Source organism: Narcine bancroftii, chromosome 6 (assembly GCF_036971445.1).
Source record: "Narcine bancroftii isolate sNarBan1 chromosome 6, sNarBan1.hap1, whole genome shotgun sequence".
Classification (NCBI taxonomy): domain Eukaryota; kingdom Metazoa; phylum Chordata; class Chondrichthyes; order Torpediniformes; family Narcinidae; genus Narcine; species Narcine bancroftii.
Window position 1 is genome coordinate 66,651,519 of NC_091474.1, and position 18,674 is coordinate 66,670,192.

General features: G+C 43.8%; 1 protein-coding gene across 2 annotated transcripts in view; it reads right to left on the minus strand.

Annotated features, from left to right (window-relative positions):
- The window catches only part of agpat5 (1-acylglycerol-3-phosphate O-acyltransferase 5 (lysophosphatidic acid acyltransferase, epsilon)), a 153,972-nt gene extending 136,477 nt beyond the window's left edge, over window positions 1–17,495 (minus strand). The window contains exon 1 of one of the 2 annotated variants that reach the window (XM_069885223.1): window positions 17,164–17,493. In XM_069885223.1, the coding sequence (XP_069741324.1) occupies window positions 17,164–17,382 (219 nt within the window). In that variant the 5' untranslated portion in view covers window positions 17,383–17,493. Of the gene's footprint in view, window positions 1–17,163 lie in introns of both variants that reach the window. The other variant, XM_069885224.1, reaches the window with a different exon arrangement.
- Between the last annotated feature and the right edge of the window lie 1,179 nt (window positions 17,496–18,674).

Below are 18,674 nucleotides of genomic sequence, written 5' to 3' on the forward strand. Positions count from 1 at the left end.
TTGCTCACTGAACTCGACCTGTCTGGTTGTGCGATCCTTCAGTTAGCAGTGTAGCCGCCGCTACAATATCAACATTCCAAATGAATCCTTTCTAAATTTCCAAGCTTGGCTAGATGGTGCCAAAATGTCATTTGCTTTGGCCAAGAGTCCAGAAAAGGAGTGTACAACATTGTTGATTGAGAACTAAATTCAAGTGGGAGCAGAAAATCATACGATGAGGTTGTTCCCGGCAACACTACATACAGCACGTTCATTTTATTTTGCATTGCCTGTATCAAAAATAGGTCAACTTGCCTGGATAGCACCAAAAAAAACAAGCTTTCCACAGTATCTCAATAAACATAGCAATTTAATTGCTTGAATGAATAATGAGCTGAGGTACAGGGCTCACATGGCAGACATATCGGGGTGCAACAGCCATTTGAAGTCGTATGCAAAATCCTACCATCCATTTAATTCCTCAGGTGAAACCTAAACAGATCTTAACACACCAATGTTTCTACTTTTTAAGGAATCTGAGGAGATGTGGCCTGCCATTGAATAAGTTATCAAACTTCTACAGGTGCACTGTGGAAAGTATACTGACAGCTTCTTGGCCTGGTTTGGAAACTTGACTGCCCAGGTTGCAGCAAGTGGCAAACCTAGCCACGTCCATTAGAAGCACTGACACTCACGCGGCAACCAATTTTTTCCCTAAAATCAACTTGAAATTTTGCAAAATTTCAGCTGCTGTGAGGACAATTATTTTATGCATTATTTAAATATCCTTGGTAATTTGTTGCACTAGAAGTATTGCACGCGAGTGGAAATTGGCTCCAATCATTTTTATTTTCCACACTGTGAACCATATCAATCAAAATACATACAAACATTTCCCTCTTAAATATACACAGTGGCATTTTCTCCCCTTTTATCCCCTCTACTTTCCCTCCCCCCTTCCCACCCCCCCCTCCAAACCCATTAAACATTCAACATATACAATAAAACCATTAAACAATGTCATCACACATTGAAAATAAACAAGAAAATTGTGTCATCTACTTTTACACACTGGATCAAGTATTTTGTCTTCTTATCATTTTAGGGAGTGAAGGTCCAAGGCAATCCCTCTCTGTTATGTTCCATGTACGGGTTCCCAAATTTGTTCAAATAATGTGACTTTATTTTTTAAATTATATGTTATTTTTTCCAATGGAATACATTTATTAATTTCCATGTACCATTGCTGTACTCTCAGGCTCTCTTCTGATTTCCAAGTTGACATTATACATTTTTTTGCTACAGCTAAGGCTATCATAATAAATCTTTTTTGCGCTTCATCCAGTTTGAGGCCTAATTCTTTACTTCTTATATTACTTAGAAGAAAGATCTCTGGATTTTTTGGTATGTTGCTTTTTGCGATTTTATTTAGTACCTGATTTAGATCTTCCCAAAACTTTTTCACATGTCCAAATTGCATGTACTGTTGTTCCCGTTTCCTTCTTACAGTGAAAACATCTGTCTGATAATGTTGAATCCCATTTTTTTAAAAACTTTTGGAGTGTGATATATAACCTGTGCAACCAATTATACTGTATCATGCGTAACTTTGTGTTTATTATGTTCTTTGTTCCAGAGCATAACTTTTCACATGTTTCATTTTTTAACTTTATATTTAGATCTTTTTCCCACTTATGTTTGGGATTATAGCTTATTTCATCATTTTCCTTCTCTTGCAGCTTAATGTACATGTTCGTTATAAATCTTTTTATTATCATTGTGTCTGTAATTACATATTCAAAGCTATTTCCTTCTGGTAATCTCAGTCTGTTTCCCAATTTATCCTTTAAGTAGGTTTTCAGTTGATGGTATGAAAACATTGTACCATGAGTTATTCCATATTTGTACTTCATTTGTTCAAATGTTAATAAATTATTTCCGAAAAAACAATTTTCTATTCTTTTGATTCCTTTTCTCTCCCATTCTCTAAAGGAAAGGTTATCTATTGTAAAAGGGATTGGCGGATTTTGCATCAATAATAATTTTGGTAGTTGGTAATTTGCTTTTTTTTTCTTTCTCAGAGAATCTTCTTCCATATATTGAGTAAATGATGCAGTACCGGTGAACTTTTATATTGCACCAGCTTTTCATTCCACTTATAAAATATATGTTCTCCTCTATTTTAGCTCCAATCATTTTTGAGAGCAACAAGAACATCTTTTGCACAAAAACAGGATGTCACATTTGACTACTTGCAGAAAGACATGATGTACTGTATTTATGTGACTGTATTCTCATTTATCACACATGTAGGCAACCAATGTAATACTGAATATCAAAAATATTGAAAATAATTTTAAGCTATTTTTTACTACATTTTACTACATTTCTGTCACAATGGAACAAAAATTTATTTTCCTAGCTTTGAGCAAATTCTGACATTTTAAAGTATCTGCAATAACCTTTGAAGAGGGGACATTACTTAAACAAAGGACTGAAAAAATTTTGCCATTTCTGACAAGATTATTCAAGGGGAAGACTCAAGCTGGTACCACAATAATAAGATATCAGGTATGCAATGAATTTTCAACAACAGAAATCAATCGCAACTTAACAAGGAAGACAACTAGAAATAAGCAGTGGAGAGTTGAGGAAACAAGATGGCTACCAAAATGTGGATGGTTCCGATTTACAGATACTTCCGATTGTGGAGCCCAGGTATTTCCTTTGTATTGAAACTCTTGAAAGGTTTTGTACATTTGGATGAGAATATTGGGATAGTATAGATTACTTGGGAGTCCTTTGATACAAACTTACACAGGTAACACTGAAACTCCTCCACAGTGTCCTCCCGCCCAGCTTCCCACCTTTCAATTGGAGGCAATGAATTTTTTACTGATGACCTCAGAGGTGCGGCACCCGAGGCTGGAAGTGCTGCGGGTTCCAAGCAGCGGGAGAACATCCTAATCCCCCCTCCCCCAACTGAGAAAGCAAGACCATTGTAGCATATTAATTCCAGCAGCAGACCAGTCTCCAGGCTGTTGACCTACTGGCAACAGGCTTCTGAAAACCTGGTATCCATTCCAGGATTAAGGAAGTTGCAATGGTGAGCCTGTCTCCTGCAAAGCCTTCACGGTTTCTAACGCTTCAGGGTTCGGAAAAAGACGCCATGGAGGTGTGACATGGCTACTGCACGTTCGGGTCCACTGCTGAACAGAATAGAAGGTCCTGCAGTCGCAGAGGCAGAGGGAGGCAGTGACATCAGTGGGATCTACGGACGCTATATCTGAAGGAGCTCTCTTTTGCTTCTCTTGTCTTGACAGTGGGGATGTATTAATCATGCTCCTTTGTGTGTCTTTTTAGGGTATACAATGGAAACATTTTGTTTATCCTTTTGTACATAATATCAATAAAAAGAATCTTGATTACAAGATCAGATCATCAGCCAAAGACATGCTCATAAAATGCCATTTTGATCAGAACTCCTATATTCTGCATCAGCACACGTCCAAACAGCAGTTACACTGTCAGATGCAGAAGCAACTTCCAAAACATCAATACCACCATGCCATTATTCCTAACGATACTTTTTATTTTGCATCACCAACCATTTGGCCATTCTTTTGTCATTTTTATAATCTCTAACTTTTTTTTTCATAAAACTCAGAAATTTTCCACAAAACAATCCGAGGTTCATTTTTTAGCTCGATTCATATTTGTTGATTTCATTCTCTCTCATATTTCCAAACAATTTCTATTGAATATTAAAACTACAGTAAAGGCATTATCAAAGTATGCCAACATCTCCATATAGTGCAATCTCAGGTCAATCATCCAACATGCTCATGGGATCTCTGGCATCCCCCACAACTCTCACCATTGCAAGGACTGTGGGCTATTGTCCCTGCTGCTTGCCATCAATTCACTCAATCCCAGACTACAGACTCGTATGTTTCAGCAGAAGGCCTACTAAATCAAACCAATGATTGTATTGAGGCAATGAACTATTGTGCGATAAGATGCTTCTATGTTTAAAAAGCACGTCATTTTTAAAAATTTCATTTAGAGATGCAGCACAGAAACAGGCTATTTTGGCCCGCAAGCCCATGATGCCCAAATATATCTGTGTGACCAATTAATCTAACAGGCCAGTACATTTTATATGGAGGGTGAGAGGAAACCAATGTGGAAAGAGTGTACGAACTCCTTTCAGACAGCATCGGATGCAAGCCAGGGTCGCTGGTGCTTGATACCCTATCCGTGCCGTCCTAATAGAAACATTATATATTTATAGAGATTTTCTTCCTCCAAAAAATGTCTATCAACTTTTGAAAAATTACAATAATACACATTTGCATCTCAATCACAATTTTTAAAGTTAGTTCTGCAATCCACATAGATGCGGTAGAAGCGAATGCATGCAGGAGGTTCTGCCACAACTGTACGGGATAATGGCGATGCCACACCTGAAATACTGTGTGCAGCTCTGATTTGCTTACTTGAGGCTTTGTAGGGGATGTAGAGGAAGTTCACCAGATTGATTCTGTGGATGACGGGGGTAGCATCTGAGGAGAGATTGAGTCATCTGAGACCGTACTTGCTGGAATTCAGAAGAATGAGAGAGGATCTGATAGAAACATAAAATTATGAAAGGGATAGGTATGATAGAGGCAGGAATGTTGTTTCCACTGGTTGGTGAGACAAGAACTAGGGAACATAGCCACAAGGTAATCAATTTAGAACAGAGATAAGGAGGAACTGCTTTTCCCAGACAAAAAGGAATCTGTGGAATTCTCTGTCCAAAGCAGCAGAGGCTGCCCCATTAAATATATTTAAGACACAAAGTAGGGGAATTAAGGGTTATAGGGCAAAAGGAGGGTAGAGCCAACTCTGTGATCAGATCAGCCATGATTTTATTAACTGGGGGTGTGGGTTAATTGGGCAGCATCGGCTCATGGGTTGAATGGCCACCTTTTGCCTCTATTTTTTAGATTAAAACTGGTTGCATTTTCAAGCATAGCTTCCTGCATTCTCACATTTTTCTGCGTTATCTGGTAAGCTAAGATATTGTTCAACAATTAATTACTGACATATTCGATTAATTTTGCACAATTTGAGAGTGGCATACTCACAAATACAAAGCAATGGAGTTGCTTTCTCCAATAACAGGCTGACCTTGGCATTTCTCCCTCAATCTCACTTCTTTACTGTTTCAAGTTCATAGAACAGAGCATTGCAGCACAGTACTGGCCACCAGCCCAAAATGTTGTACTGACCTGTACACACCTACTCAGAAAACTAAATCATCCCTACCTCACATTCATCATCCTCTATTTTTACTGCATCCATGTGCCTATCTTTTAAAAATCTTTCAAATATCCCGATTGTACCAGCCTCCACCACCACCCCAGGCAATATATTTCAAGCACCCACTACTCTCCATGTAAGAAAATCTACCCCTCATTCCTCCCCTAAACTTTGCTCCCCTCACCTTGCACAAGATGTCCTCTGTTGTTTGCTACTCTCACCCTGGGAAAAAGGTGCTGGCTGTCCACTCTATCGATGCCTCTCATAATCCTGCAGACGTCTATTATCTTTCTTCACTCCAAAGAGAAAAGCCCGACACGTTCTCCAATCCAGGGCAGCATCCTGGTAAATTTCCATCATACATAGGAGCAAAAGAGGCTATTCTGCTCATCGAGTCTGCCCCGCCATTTCATCATGAGCTGATCCATTTTCCCCACTCAGCCTCACTGCCCAGCCTTCTCCCCATAACATATGAAGCACTGGCTAATCAGGAACCTATCAATCTTTGCATTAAATACACCCAATGATTTGGCCTCCACAAATGCTTGTGTAACAAATTCCACAGATTTACCATCCTCAGTACCCTCTCCATAGATTTCACATCTTTCCTGTAATGAAGTGACCAGAACTGACAATTTACAATTGTCTCAATTCACAACTGATAATTGTCACAATTTGCTCAATTTATTGAGTTTAGTGATATTGATCTGATCTGCAATCTGATCTGGAACACATCATTTTTAAGCCATTAAGATATTGAAATTGATATAATGCTCGAAGAGGCTGTTTGTTTCCAAGACGGATAATGGCAGTTCCTCAGCCCATGGAACATTATAAATAAGGAATTAAAAATAAAAATCAACAAATATATATTTTTTGCAAACATATGCAAAAGCCTCAATTTTTAAAAATTTGATTAATACTATTCATATGAAGAGCTCACTACAGTATTTCTAAAAATTGTCTATCATCTATTGCCAAAGTAAACTCTATTCTGAGCAACATTATTCATCCAGGCCTCTTGAGGAACTTAACTACATTCAATATAGCAGTCTGAAATTAAAATTTATAAGGCCTGCCTCGGCATTTTTCCAATATAACTGGGAAGTGTGTGCAATGAAACAATGTAATCCTAAATCAATACATTCTGTCCAGACTAATAACTTTTCAATACTTTTACCTTGGCAATAATACAAAACTGGTTCACATGGTTATCCATCCTCATTAAAATGCAATTTAGGTGGCTGAGGAAGAACATTTTTTTGACTCCTTTTCTTAAAACACAGTGGCAATTAGCATTGAAGGAGGTTTTGTCTGGTCAAAATATTTTAAATGTATTTTTTAAAAATGAGGAAAATTTGTCATGTTTAATTTTGGCTCAACCTATCTAGCTTTTCAGGAAAGTACTTTGCGAGGTAATGATGCTCTAAGGCAGGGGTGTCAAACTCAAATTCACCGAGGGCCAAAATTAAAAACTTGGACTAAGTCGTGGGCCAAACTAAATATTTATTGAACATTTTCAACAACAACTGCATGTTTTCTCTTCTTTCAACATATGTAATGTTAAACTTTTTCTTATTAAAATAAATGTTTAATAATAGTTTTGGTTAAACTCTTTCCAGAAGAAGCATTAACAAATGAGAAATAAAATATTCAATAAATAATATTTCTCTATAGCCTTTAAGCTCCTTTTAAATGTATTTTTTTCACAAATCAACAAAATAACAACTTGCTTCAATGAAAATCCAATCTTTCAACTATGAACAGTCCAAAGTTAACCAAAGAAAATAGGAATCCAAGCTTAGCTTGCTACACTGTGATTTACTCTGATGCACCTGGGTCTAAACCAGATACTTGGCATCTCTTCTTAGATGCAAGTTCATCAAACTCTGGGGTCAGAGTTTGCCTCCCACCTGTCTTGAAAGATCCTGTTTTCTGTCTTTCGTTTGGCCATTTTCCGTAAGGGGTTTATTACATGCGAGTTGGGCGACAGGTCGCAGGTGCTAATGAAAGTAAAGAGAGGAGGTGGGGGCGATTAGCGGGCTGACGGGCCGGTGCCAACGCATTTGCAAAGCATTCTGGGATTTGTAGTATGAGCTGTGCATGCGCTATACTGGCGCGGCGGCCAGCGGGCCAGCTCTAATACATATTTGATATGATCTTGCGGGCCAAATATAATTATATCACGGGCCACAGCGGACCTGAGTTTGACAGGTGTGCCCCAAGGTCATCAATTGCTGATTTGTATTTAGATCATGCTTCAAACTGCCAGCATTGCAACATATTGCGACATTCTGCACGTGTTGCTTCATCATACAGGAGATCCCCAGGTAACAACAAGGTTCCCATTCCTGACAACTGTTCAGGACAGAAATTAACAAAAACTGTGTGAGAGGATTTCAAACAGTTGTGATAGAGAGGGAGCAGTCACAGGAAGCACGACTGCAAGCCAGCCTTAGTGAGCTAGTGAGTCTGCTCAATTCTCGCAGCAAAGCTTGGCTCCACCCAGCCCGCAGATGATGGAGCTATGGGTTGGAAGGATGGGATTGGGGGGGGGGGGGTGAAGTAGGGGTAAAGGAAAGAGGCAATGTGGTAATCCCTAGTTTGTAAAACCGAGCAAATCTGCCCCCATGTCTCACAAATTCTTCCTCGCAGTTATAGTGTCCATAAATTTGGACTTGACTGGTATGATTCACAATTATGTGATAGAACCAGTATCTAAGGTCTGGAATATTGCCTGGGGGGGTGGGGGGGAGCATTGACATCCAGGAACTGGTGATGATCTGCAAGAAGCCCAACCTCTACAAATGCCTCTTAGCCATTTGCACTTCAGTTACAGAAGGCAATTTGCCTCAATGCTAAAGGCCATCGAACTCCAATGACAGTGAACAGTGTAAATTACAGCTACACAAGGGTCCATTTCAATTTCAGCATAGTGAATGATCTCACAAAACAGAGCAATTAAAGGTGACTGCTGATTTTATATGCAAGCCTCGACCTGAAAACATACCTGGATTGGAGAACATGTCATATGAAGCAAGGGTGACAGAGCTAGAGTTTTACTCCTTGGAGTGACAAAGTTTGGAGGTCACTTAGAGGTCTTATAAGATTGTGATGAGCTTAGATAGGATGGACACCAGCACCTTTTTTTCTGGGATGAAAGTAGCAAAACCAGATTACATCTGTTTAAGGTGAGTGGAGAAGAGCTTTGGGGAGATTAAAGGCAAGTCTTCTTTTAGCATTCAAAAGATTCTTAGATAGGCACATGGATGCAATAAAAATATAGGATTATAAGTATGAAGAGTAGAGAAACACGAGATTGTTGTGTTGTAGGTTTACATAGGTCGGCACAACATTGTGGGCTGAAACTGTACAGCACTTCATTGATTTATATTTTTGTATGTTCTATATATTTCGGACTCATGATCCACGAGTAATCATTTAGCATCCAAATCGATGCACTTTCGATACAGTTAGGTATGTAGGTGAACATTTGGATTTATAAAAAGTTTTATTGAGTATCAGTACAGGAATTGCAAAACAAAAAGAGGAAATGTTCAAAATAGCCAGCAAGCTAAATATGGGATATGGACCAAACACAAGTAAATGGAACTGGCCCAGAATGGCAATTTGGTCAGCATGGGCAACTTGTGCCTAGGAGCCTATTGCTCAGTCAGGTAGCATCAATGGAAAGAGAAATGTAAGTCTTCGACTGGAAACTTTAGCTCTGTTTCTCTCTACGGCTATTACCTAACATACCATTTCTAGCAATTTTTACATTTCAAGCCTTAAGAAACTAAGTGGAAAAGTAACAAATAATACCAGCAGTTTTAGCAACAACAACAATACAGTGGCAACCACCCAGGTTCGAATCTGGTGCTGTATGTCAAGAGTTTGCCTGCTCTCCCCACGTCTGGATGGGTTTCCTCCCACCCTCCATAAACATTCGGGGTTGTAGGTTAATTGGTGTATTGAAGTAACACGGGCTCATGAGCTGGATGGGTCTCTTACTGTGCTGTATCTCCAAATCTTTTTTTTTTAAATGTAACTACCTGTCAAGCTAAAATAATGGGGTTGTGGTAAATCACAGACAACATACTCTGAAAGTACACCACTGGTCAGGCAGACCCGTGAACATTTCAAAGCAGCATTCACATGAAATGTCTCTCAACACCAATGGTTCCCAGTTCAACTATTCATCATGTATTCACTGCCACTAAAAAGTTAGCCTTGGGTTCTGATTTCAGTTTCCTTCTCGGCTTGTTAAAATTACTGATTTTTTTTCATTATTCCATCTCAGGATGCGCAAATTGCTTGCACAACAGATATTTGCCAAGTCTAAGTTCGAGGCGCACTTGGGGGTTACAAGCACCTGAACAAGCTCAATTAATTATTAAATTCGAACGTGAAAGTGTCTTGGAAAAAAAATGTTAACATGTAACCTCCCACAGTAATCGGACACCACTACCTCTTAAGAATTCAGGCTTTGCCAGTTTCACTGTGGGAAACCACTTCAGAGATTTGTTTTGGAAATTAAGAAGCAATAACTTTTATTGCTACATGTGCAATGATACTTCATTAAATACAACATCCACTGATTGAACCAACCATTGTGTGTGGGACATCCCAATTCTGTACCTATGTAACTAAACAGGGAAATACATGGCCCTCATCAACACCATTCATTACAATACTCTGGATGTATGGCTACCAAAGTGAGAGATTTTGAGTTAACTCATGGTGAAAATTGACTAAGATGTCAGTAAAAACTGAACCAGTTCATAAAGATAAATGTCCTGAATCCTTGACAAGGTAACATTGGGCCTTCTTGAACCAAGGTATGACAAAGCAATTAGTTATGCCATGGAATCAAAAATTTCAACAATTTTTCTCAGCAGCAATAAAGGAACAATGGGAAACCTGTAAAAACTTAAGACAACTAAGAAGCTATTTGGAAGGAAAAGATGAATTATGAAAGTAGGTTAGCAATATCAAGGAGGATACTAAAAGTTTCTTTTAAATATATAGAGTAAGAGTGACCAAAGTAGATATCGGACCAATAGAAAACAACACTGGAGTAATTGTAAAGGGAGACGAGGAGAGAGCAGAGGAACTGAATTAATATGTTGGATCAGTCTTGGAAGAGAAGTGGGTGCAGTCAAGATCATGAGAGAAGGTACAGTTCTGGGGAAGCTAAATGGTCTCAGGGTAGACAAGTCTCCTGGACCAGATGGAATGCACCCTCAGGCTCTGGAGGAGGAAGTTGAAGAGATTGTGGAAGCGTTGGCAATGATCTTCCAGGAATCAATGATTTCTGGCATGGTTCTGGTGGACTGGAGGATCACAAATGTTACTCTGCTGTTTAAGAAGAGAGCAAGGCAGCAGAAAGGAAATACCTATTAGCCTGACATTGGTGGTTGGGAAGCTGTTGAAGTCAAATGTCAAGGATGAGGTTACAGAATAACTGGAAGTGCATGAAAAGATAGCCCCAGTCAGCATGGTTTCCATGAAAGAAAATCAAGCCAGACAAATCTATTGCAATTTATTTTAAAGAAATCACAAGTCGGATAGACAGGGGAGAAGGAGTGGATGTTGGTTATTTGAATTTTCAAATAATTACAGGAAGGATACTATCTTGGTGAAGCATTGGCTAACTGGCAGGAAACAGAGAGTAGGAATAAAAGGATCCTATTCTGGTTGGCTAGCAGCTACCAGTGGTGTTCTGCAAGGGTCGGTGTTGGGGGTCACTTCTTTTTGCATTGTATATACTGTAAATGATTTGGATTTTGGAATAGATGGTTTTGTGGCTAAATTTGCAGATGATGTCTTGCTTAATAGAGGAGGTGGTGCTAAGGATACCAAAAGGCTACAGAGATTTGGATAGAATAGGAGAAAGAGCAAAGAGGTGGCAGATAAAATACAATGTTGGAAAGAATACAGTCATGCACTTCGGTACAAGAAATAGATGGGCAGACTATTATTTAGATGGGGAAAAAAATTCAAAATTCTGAAGTACAAAGGGACTTGGGAGTCCTCATGAAGGATGCCCTAAAGGTTAACCTCCAGGTTGAGTCAATGGTGAAGGCGGCAAATGCAATGTTGGCATTCATTTCTAGAGGAATAGCATATAATAGGAGGGATGTAATGTTAAGACTCTTATAAAGCACTGAAGACCTTCCTAGAGAACTGTGTACAGTTTTGGGCACTTCATTTGAGAAAAGACATGCTGGTGTTGTAGAAGGTTCAGAGAAGATTTACTTGAATTATAGCAGGAATGAAAAAGTTAGCATGTGAGGAACAATTATCAGCTCTTGGACTGTACTTGCTGGAGTACAGAAGGATGGGGGGGAGGGGAACACCTCACAGAGGCATTTTGAATGCTGAAAGGTCTGGACAGAGCAGATGTGGCAAGGATGCTTTCCTTGGTAGGGTATTCTCGGCCAAGAGGGCATAACTTCAAGATAATAGGGTGTCAATTTAAAACAGAGATGCAGAAAGAAAAATTCTTTAATCAGAGGTTCACGAGTCTGTGGAACTTGTTGCCACAGGCAATTAAAGAAATGAGTTTGTTGGGTGTATTTCAGGGAGAGATTGACAGATATCCTTGATGTCCTGATTAATCAAATGACAGGGAAAAAGTCAGGGAATGGGGTTGAGTGGATGGTTGGATCAGCTCAAGATTAGAATGACAGATCAGATTCAATGGGCTAATGGACCTACTTCTGCTCCTTTTGCTTGTGATCTTGTGAACATCATCTTAATCACATGATCAGAGATTGAAGGCAACTTGGGAGGTGATGGTATTCCAATGTAGCCCTTCCCTTTGTCCTTGTGAGCAGTATTGATTTGCTACTTTACCAGAGTTCAAGGAAACAAATCTAAGAGCACGCGTGCATAGTAGTCAAGATCGCCCAGCCCTACCCCCAGAAAAAGGTTTGTGTCCAAAAGAAGAATCAACATTTTCCTCCAAGAGTTGGGATATTTTTGAGGAACATGTCAGAGACCAAGGTTTGTCGGCCAGAAAGTGGTGCCAGACTAGGACAAAGCAAAAACATGAAAGAAAAGCAATCTCACAATGATGGAGATCAGAATGAATCAATGCCAGCTAGCACAGGGCCTGAAAGATTCATGAAATGGAGCACAGCCTGAGGCTTAGAATGTAAGAGATGGTGGAAAACCAGCCAGAGCAGCTTCAGAATAGTTGTCTGAAGTCATTTGAGAAGTTTACCTGCAGGAATACTGGAATTTGAAATCTCCAATCTTGTGGCATAGAGAAATTTGAGATCAAACTCCCTTCATAATCTTATCAAGATTCAGAGAATAAGTGGCTGTTGATGATGGTTGAATCAATATACATAGTTTGTGAAAATAACATGAGCAGGCCATCAGGCCCATCAATCATGCGCTGTAATTAAGATCACAGCTGATCTGGCCATAATCTAAGCTCTACTTTCCCACTAACTCCATATGACCACCAGTTCTCCTATTCTTCAAAATCCCGCATCTTAAATACAGTACAACTCCGATTATCCAAAATTGGCTTCTCCAAAATCATCAGTTATCCAAATATTTTTCGAGACAAACTGATCGGGGACATCGGGCTCCCGGCAGCAGTGGGGACCTCAAGCGCCTGGCAGGAGCAGGACCCTCAGGCTCCCAGCGGGAGTGATTGGAGGTGGCCAGCATTTTCTTTTTAAGAATGAAACATTATTTTTAATGCTTAAAAACTCTTACCTTATTGTTTATTGTTGTTTAAAGACCACTGCAGGTGATTTGCTGTTGCTACTGGGCTGTTTTTTTTTAATGACCAGTTCGCCAATAAAAACATTTATCTGAAATAGGCTTGGTCCCAACCATTTGGGATAATCTGAATTGCACTGTATGTTCAATGAGACTGTCTCCAATGCATCATTGGGCAGAGAATTCCAGATTCACTACTCTCTAAGAGAAGCTGTTCCTCCTATCTCGATCTTAAATCAACTTCCCCGAATCTTGAGGTTGTCTTCTCATTCTCATCTCTCACTGCTTCTATCTCACCTATTCCTTGTATAACTTTAGGTTTCTATAAGAACATCTTCATCCTGCTAAATTTCTATGGTTACTCAATCTATTCATCAACATTTAAAAAAAACAGATAAAAGGTATGAGAGTCACGAAAGGTGAGAGAGAGGAAAAACTGATTATGATTGTACATTCACAAATTAACCCCACTTAAATTTTGAATTGAGACATACAGCACAGTAACAGGCCATTTTGGCATGAGCCCATGCTGCCCAATTTACAGCCCAGTCATCCAAACCCTCAGTATGTTCTTGAAGGGTGGGAGGAAACCAGAGCCCCTGGAGAAAACCTACATAGACACGGGGAGAATGTACAAGCTCCAGTGCAGAATTCAAACCCTGGTCCAGTCCAGATCACTGACACCATAAAGGTATTGCACTAACCGCTATGCCAACCGTGCCGCTCCGACTTCTTTGGATCAAGGAGCAATATGTAGATGCAAAGGCAGAAAGTGGAGGGAAGATGAAAACCAAGCAACAATTTACGTGCTGCCTGTTATTCAGAGATGCATGTAAATGCAATCATTGACAAAGAAGACTGGTCTCATTTCTGATATGCCTCATGTTTGTCTTGTACCTAGCACTAAAATTCACTAATGTGATACAGGCATGAGATCCAAAATGAAGTTACCTATGGAAACATCAGCAAAATCACAAAGGGAAGAACTCAACAAATTAAAAATTAAAAATCAGATGCCTCTGAGGAATAAGATTCCATACAATTATTCCTATTCACATCGAAAGCAGCTGAGCATCCAATATTTTAAGAAAGATTTCCCACATCACTAAATCCATTCTCCTCAAACCACTTAAATCTGATTTCCCCTTTATTAGTGACACCAAATGAGAACCTGAGCAAAATTAATGAAAAATGAGATCTACTAGTTTCAGGAAATACATGTTGCCAAAATGTTGCTGAAATTATCTTTTATTCTGCATACCCCAGCATGCAGCTTGCATTTATTATCAGTTCTAAGCATCGCAAGTAAACTCAAGGCATTGCACAAGAACCTTAGATTGCGACCCAAAGCTTGGTCAGAGTAGGGTTTTGAGAAGCAATCTAAAAGTAACGAGGCAAAGTGGGTTCTGGGAAGGAACTCTAGAGTTTAGAGTATAGATGACAACAGGATGAATGTGAGGATGCACACAAGACTATATTTGGACTAGTAGGAACTGGGACGATTGGATGGATGGATGAATGTGCTGAGCAAACGTTTGGACAGTGACAGCAACATTTTGAAAAATGACAACTATGAAAACCAACAAATTGGGGTTTCACTTGAAGACTGGCCAAGGCCAAAATAGAGGTAGCAAAGTAGACAGCGTTGAGAGGAGAGAGAAAATAGGATCCATGCAAATGAACAAAATGGTAGTGGCTAAGGTATACTCACCACTCATTCTGGACAAGCAGTAGGCCAGTTCAGATGTTCAGGGAATAAGTGTAATGCAGTTAAAATGGATCACAATGCCATTTGTCGTCTGTTATTTTAAGTCCAAATAAATGGTGCAAAACATCAAAGCAAAAATTATGACAAAAAAAATTTGACATCATATTTTGTTTTTTTTTACAAAACAAAATTCCTTCCACTGATAATTTACCATCCCATGACTATTAAAGAATGTCCTTGTTATACCTCCTTGCAATGCAAACTGTTGTAAAGCCAAAAACAGAATAATGCTTGAGAATTATATTTGATACAATAGATATACAAATGATTGAAATGCACAATTTGTGAAATCACTCGCAGGGTAATACTCAGAACTCAATCAAGAAAACTTTCTGTTCAGGAAAGATTCATTGCACATGGCCTCAGAAAGCTACAACCCCTTTTCTGTTGTATGTTAACTTCACTACTTTGATACAGGGTTAAATGTAATGTGTCAACAAAGAAACAAAGTACTTGGCACGTTTGATCGAACTGTGTGTGGACAGCATCAAATGCAAACCTTACATAGAAAACATTTCTGCCAGCTAAATGGCAAAGATTTCAAATTAAATTCTGTTCAATAAGAATCCTGTACTTGAATAAATCTGACAATTATTCAATGAGTAAATTTATTATCTGCCATTGAGTGATTGCAAAGGCAAACTTGCCTGAAGTTTGCACATCTGCTGCCTCTGTATGGTACACTGGGGAGTGGCAAGCTTAAGTCTGAAGGGTGAGGCAGTGAGATGTGGGGGAAAGGGCAAAGCTGGAGTGAAGGTGAGGCTGAGATATGGAAATGTCAAGGGAGTAGTGAGGGAGAGAGGCTGGCAGCGGTGGGGGGGGAGAAGAGCTGGAAAAGGGTGGCCCTGAGCGGGGTGGAGGTGTGAGAGGGTGGCCCTGAAAAGGGGGGCGGGTGGGGAGAGGGTGGTCCTGAGGGGGAGGGGAGGGGAGAGGGTGGTCCTGAGGGGGAGGGGAGGGGAGAGGGTGGTCCTGAGGGGGAGGGGAGGGGAGAGGGTGGTCCTGAGGGGGAGGGGAGGGGAGAGGGTGGTCCTGAGGGGGAGGGGAGGGGAGAGGGTGGTCCTGAGGGGGAGGGGAGGGGAGAGGGTGGTCCTGAGGGGGAGGGGAGGGGAGAGGGTGGTCCTGAGGGGGAGGGGAGGGGAGAGGGTGGTCCTGAGGGGGAGGGGAGGGGAGAGGGTGGTCCTGAGGGGGAGGGGAGGGGAGAGGGTGGTCCTGAGGGGGAGGGGAGGGGAGAGGGTGGTCCTGAGGGGGAGGGGAGGGGAGAGGGTGGTCCTGAGGGGGAGGGGAGGGGAGAGGGTGGTCCTGAGGGGGAGGGGAGGGGAGAGGGTGGTCCTGAGGGGGAGGGGAGGGGAGAGGGTGGTCCTGAGGGGGAGGGGAGGGGAGAGGGTGGTCCTGAGGGGGAGGGGAGGGGAGAGGGTGGTCCTGAGGGGGAGGGGAGGGGAGAGGGTGGTCCTGAGGGGGAGGGGAGGGGAGAGGGTGGTCCTGGGGGAGGGGAGAGGGTGGTCCTGAGGGGGAGGGGAGAGGGTGGTCCTGAGGGGGAGGGGAGGGGAGAGGGTGGTCCTGAGGGGGAGGGGAGGGGAGAGGGTGGTCCTGAGGGGAGGGGAGGGGAGAGGGTGGTCCTGAGGGGGAGGGGAGAGGGTGGTCCTGAGGGGGAGGGGAGGGGGTGGTCCTGAGGGGGAGGGGAGAGGGTGGTCCTGAGGGGGAGTGGAGGGGAGAGGGTGGTCCTGGGGGAGGGGAGAGGGTGGTCCTGAGGGGGAGGGGAGGGGAGAGGGTGGTCCTGAGGGGGAGGGGAGAGGGTGGTCCTGAGGGGAAGGGAGGGGAGAGGATGGTCCTGAGGGGGAGGGGAGGGGAGAGGGTGGTCCTGAGGGGGATGGGAGGGGAGAGGGTGGTCCTGGGGGAGGGGAGGGGAGAGAGTGGTCCTGAGGGGAGGGGAGAGGGTGGTCCTGAGGGGAGGGGAGAGGGTGGTCCTGAGGGGAAGGGGGTAAAGGTGGAGGAGAGAGGGTGAAAGAGTGGGAGGACTGGGGCAGGAGGAGGGGAGACGGTAGCTTTGGAGGGGGATAGGATAGCTTTGGGAGGGGGAGGGTGGCTCTGAGGAGGGTAGGAGACACACTGAGGAGGGGGGAAGAAGGGGGGAGAGGAGTGGGGTGAAAGAGGAGGAGGAGGGGGGCCTGGAGAGGGGTTGAGGAAGGGGGTCTGGGGTGGGGTGGGGGGGAGGAGGAAGATGGAGGGGGGTCTGGGGTGGGGGGGAGAAGGAAGATGGAGGGGGGTCTGGGGTGGGGGGGGAGAAGGAAGATGGAGGGGGGTCTGGGGTGGGGGGGGGAGGATGGAGAGTGGCCTTGAAGAGAGGGCGGGGTCCGGGTCCGTGCTCTCACCTCCACCCCGGTGTATGTCTCGAAGAAGAAGAGGACAACGCTCTGGTAGATGGTGTAGAGCCGGTCGTCCAGCCGGTGATAGAGGCGGGCTGGCAGCAGCAGAGACAGCAGGCGCCAGGCCGCCCAGGTGAGCAAGTAGGCGGGCGCCGTGCCCATCATGAGGGCGGCGGGCAGCCAGTAGCGCAATGAATGCGTGTGCACGATCAACGAGAGCAGCATGGCGCTAGAGGCCGCAGTCGGCGGGCAGCCGCTTCCCTCACGTCCTCCGCACCGCCATCTTCGGGGCAGCCACTTCCTCCCGCACCCGCCACTCTCCAGCGTCGCGTCCGCTCATTGGCCAAACGCCGCAGCCTCCCCATGGCAACCTGGGGGCGTTGCACCGGCTGGCGTTGCTACCAGGAGTTGGCGGCACATCTGGTCTCATCAGCTCGCGGTGTCTGGCCGGTCCCACATCTGGCTGCAGCAGCTCACGGTGTCTGGCTGATTCCACATATGGCTGCAGTAGCCCATGTCTGGTCAGTCCCACGTCTGGCTTCAGCATCTCGCGGTATCTGGCCGGTCCCACATCTGGCTGAAGCAGCTCGCGGTGTCTGGCTGGTCCCACATCAGACTGCAGTAGCTCATGGTGTCTGGCTGTTCCCGTATCTGGCTGCAGCAGTCCATGTCTGGCTGGTCCCACGTCTGGCTTCAGCATCTCGGGGTGTCTGGCCGGTCCCACATCTGGCTGAAGCAGCTCGCAGTGTCTGGCCGGTTCCACATCTGGCTTCAGCAGCTCGCGGTGTATGGCTGGTCCCACATCAAACTGCAGTAGCTCATGGTGTCTGACTGTTCCCGTATCTGGCTGCAGCAGTCCATGTCTGGCTGGTACCATGTCTGGCTTCAGCATCTCGGGGTGTCTGGCCGGTCCCACATCTGGCTGAAGCAGCTTGCAGTGTCTGGCCGGTCCCACATCTGGCTGAAGCAGCTCGCGGTGTTTGGCCAGTTCCACATCTGGCTTCAGCAGCTCGCGGTGTCTGGCTGGTCCCATATCAAACTGCAGTAGCTCATGGTGTCTGGCTGTTCCCGTATCTGGCTGCAGCAGTCCATGTCTGGCTGGTCCCATGTCTGGCTTCAGCATCTCGGGGTGTCTGGCCGGTCCCACATCTGCCTGAAGCAGCTCACGGTGTCTGGCCGATCCCACGTCTTGCTGCAGAAGCTCGCGTTGTCTGGCCGGTCCCACATCAGACTGCACTAGTTCATGGTGTCTCGCTGGTCCCACATCTGGCTGCAGCAGCTCGTGATGTCCTGCTGGTCTCACATCTGGCCTCAGCAGCTCGTGGTGTCCGGCAGGTCCCACGACTGGTTGCAGCAGCTCGTGGTGTCTGGCTGGTCCCACATCTGGCTGCAGCAGCTCACGGTGTCTGGTCGGTCCCACATCTGGCTGCAGCAATTCGTGGTGTCTGGCCAGTCCTACATCTGGCTGCAGCAGCTCGTGGTGGCTGGCCGGTCGTACATCTGGCTGCAGCAGCTCG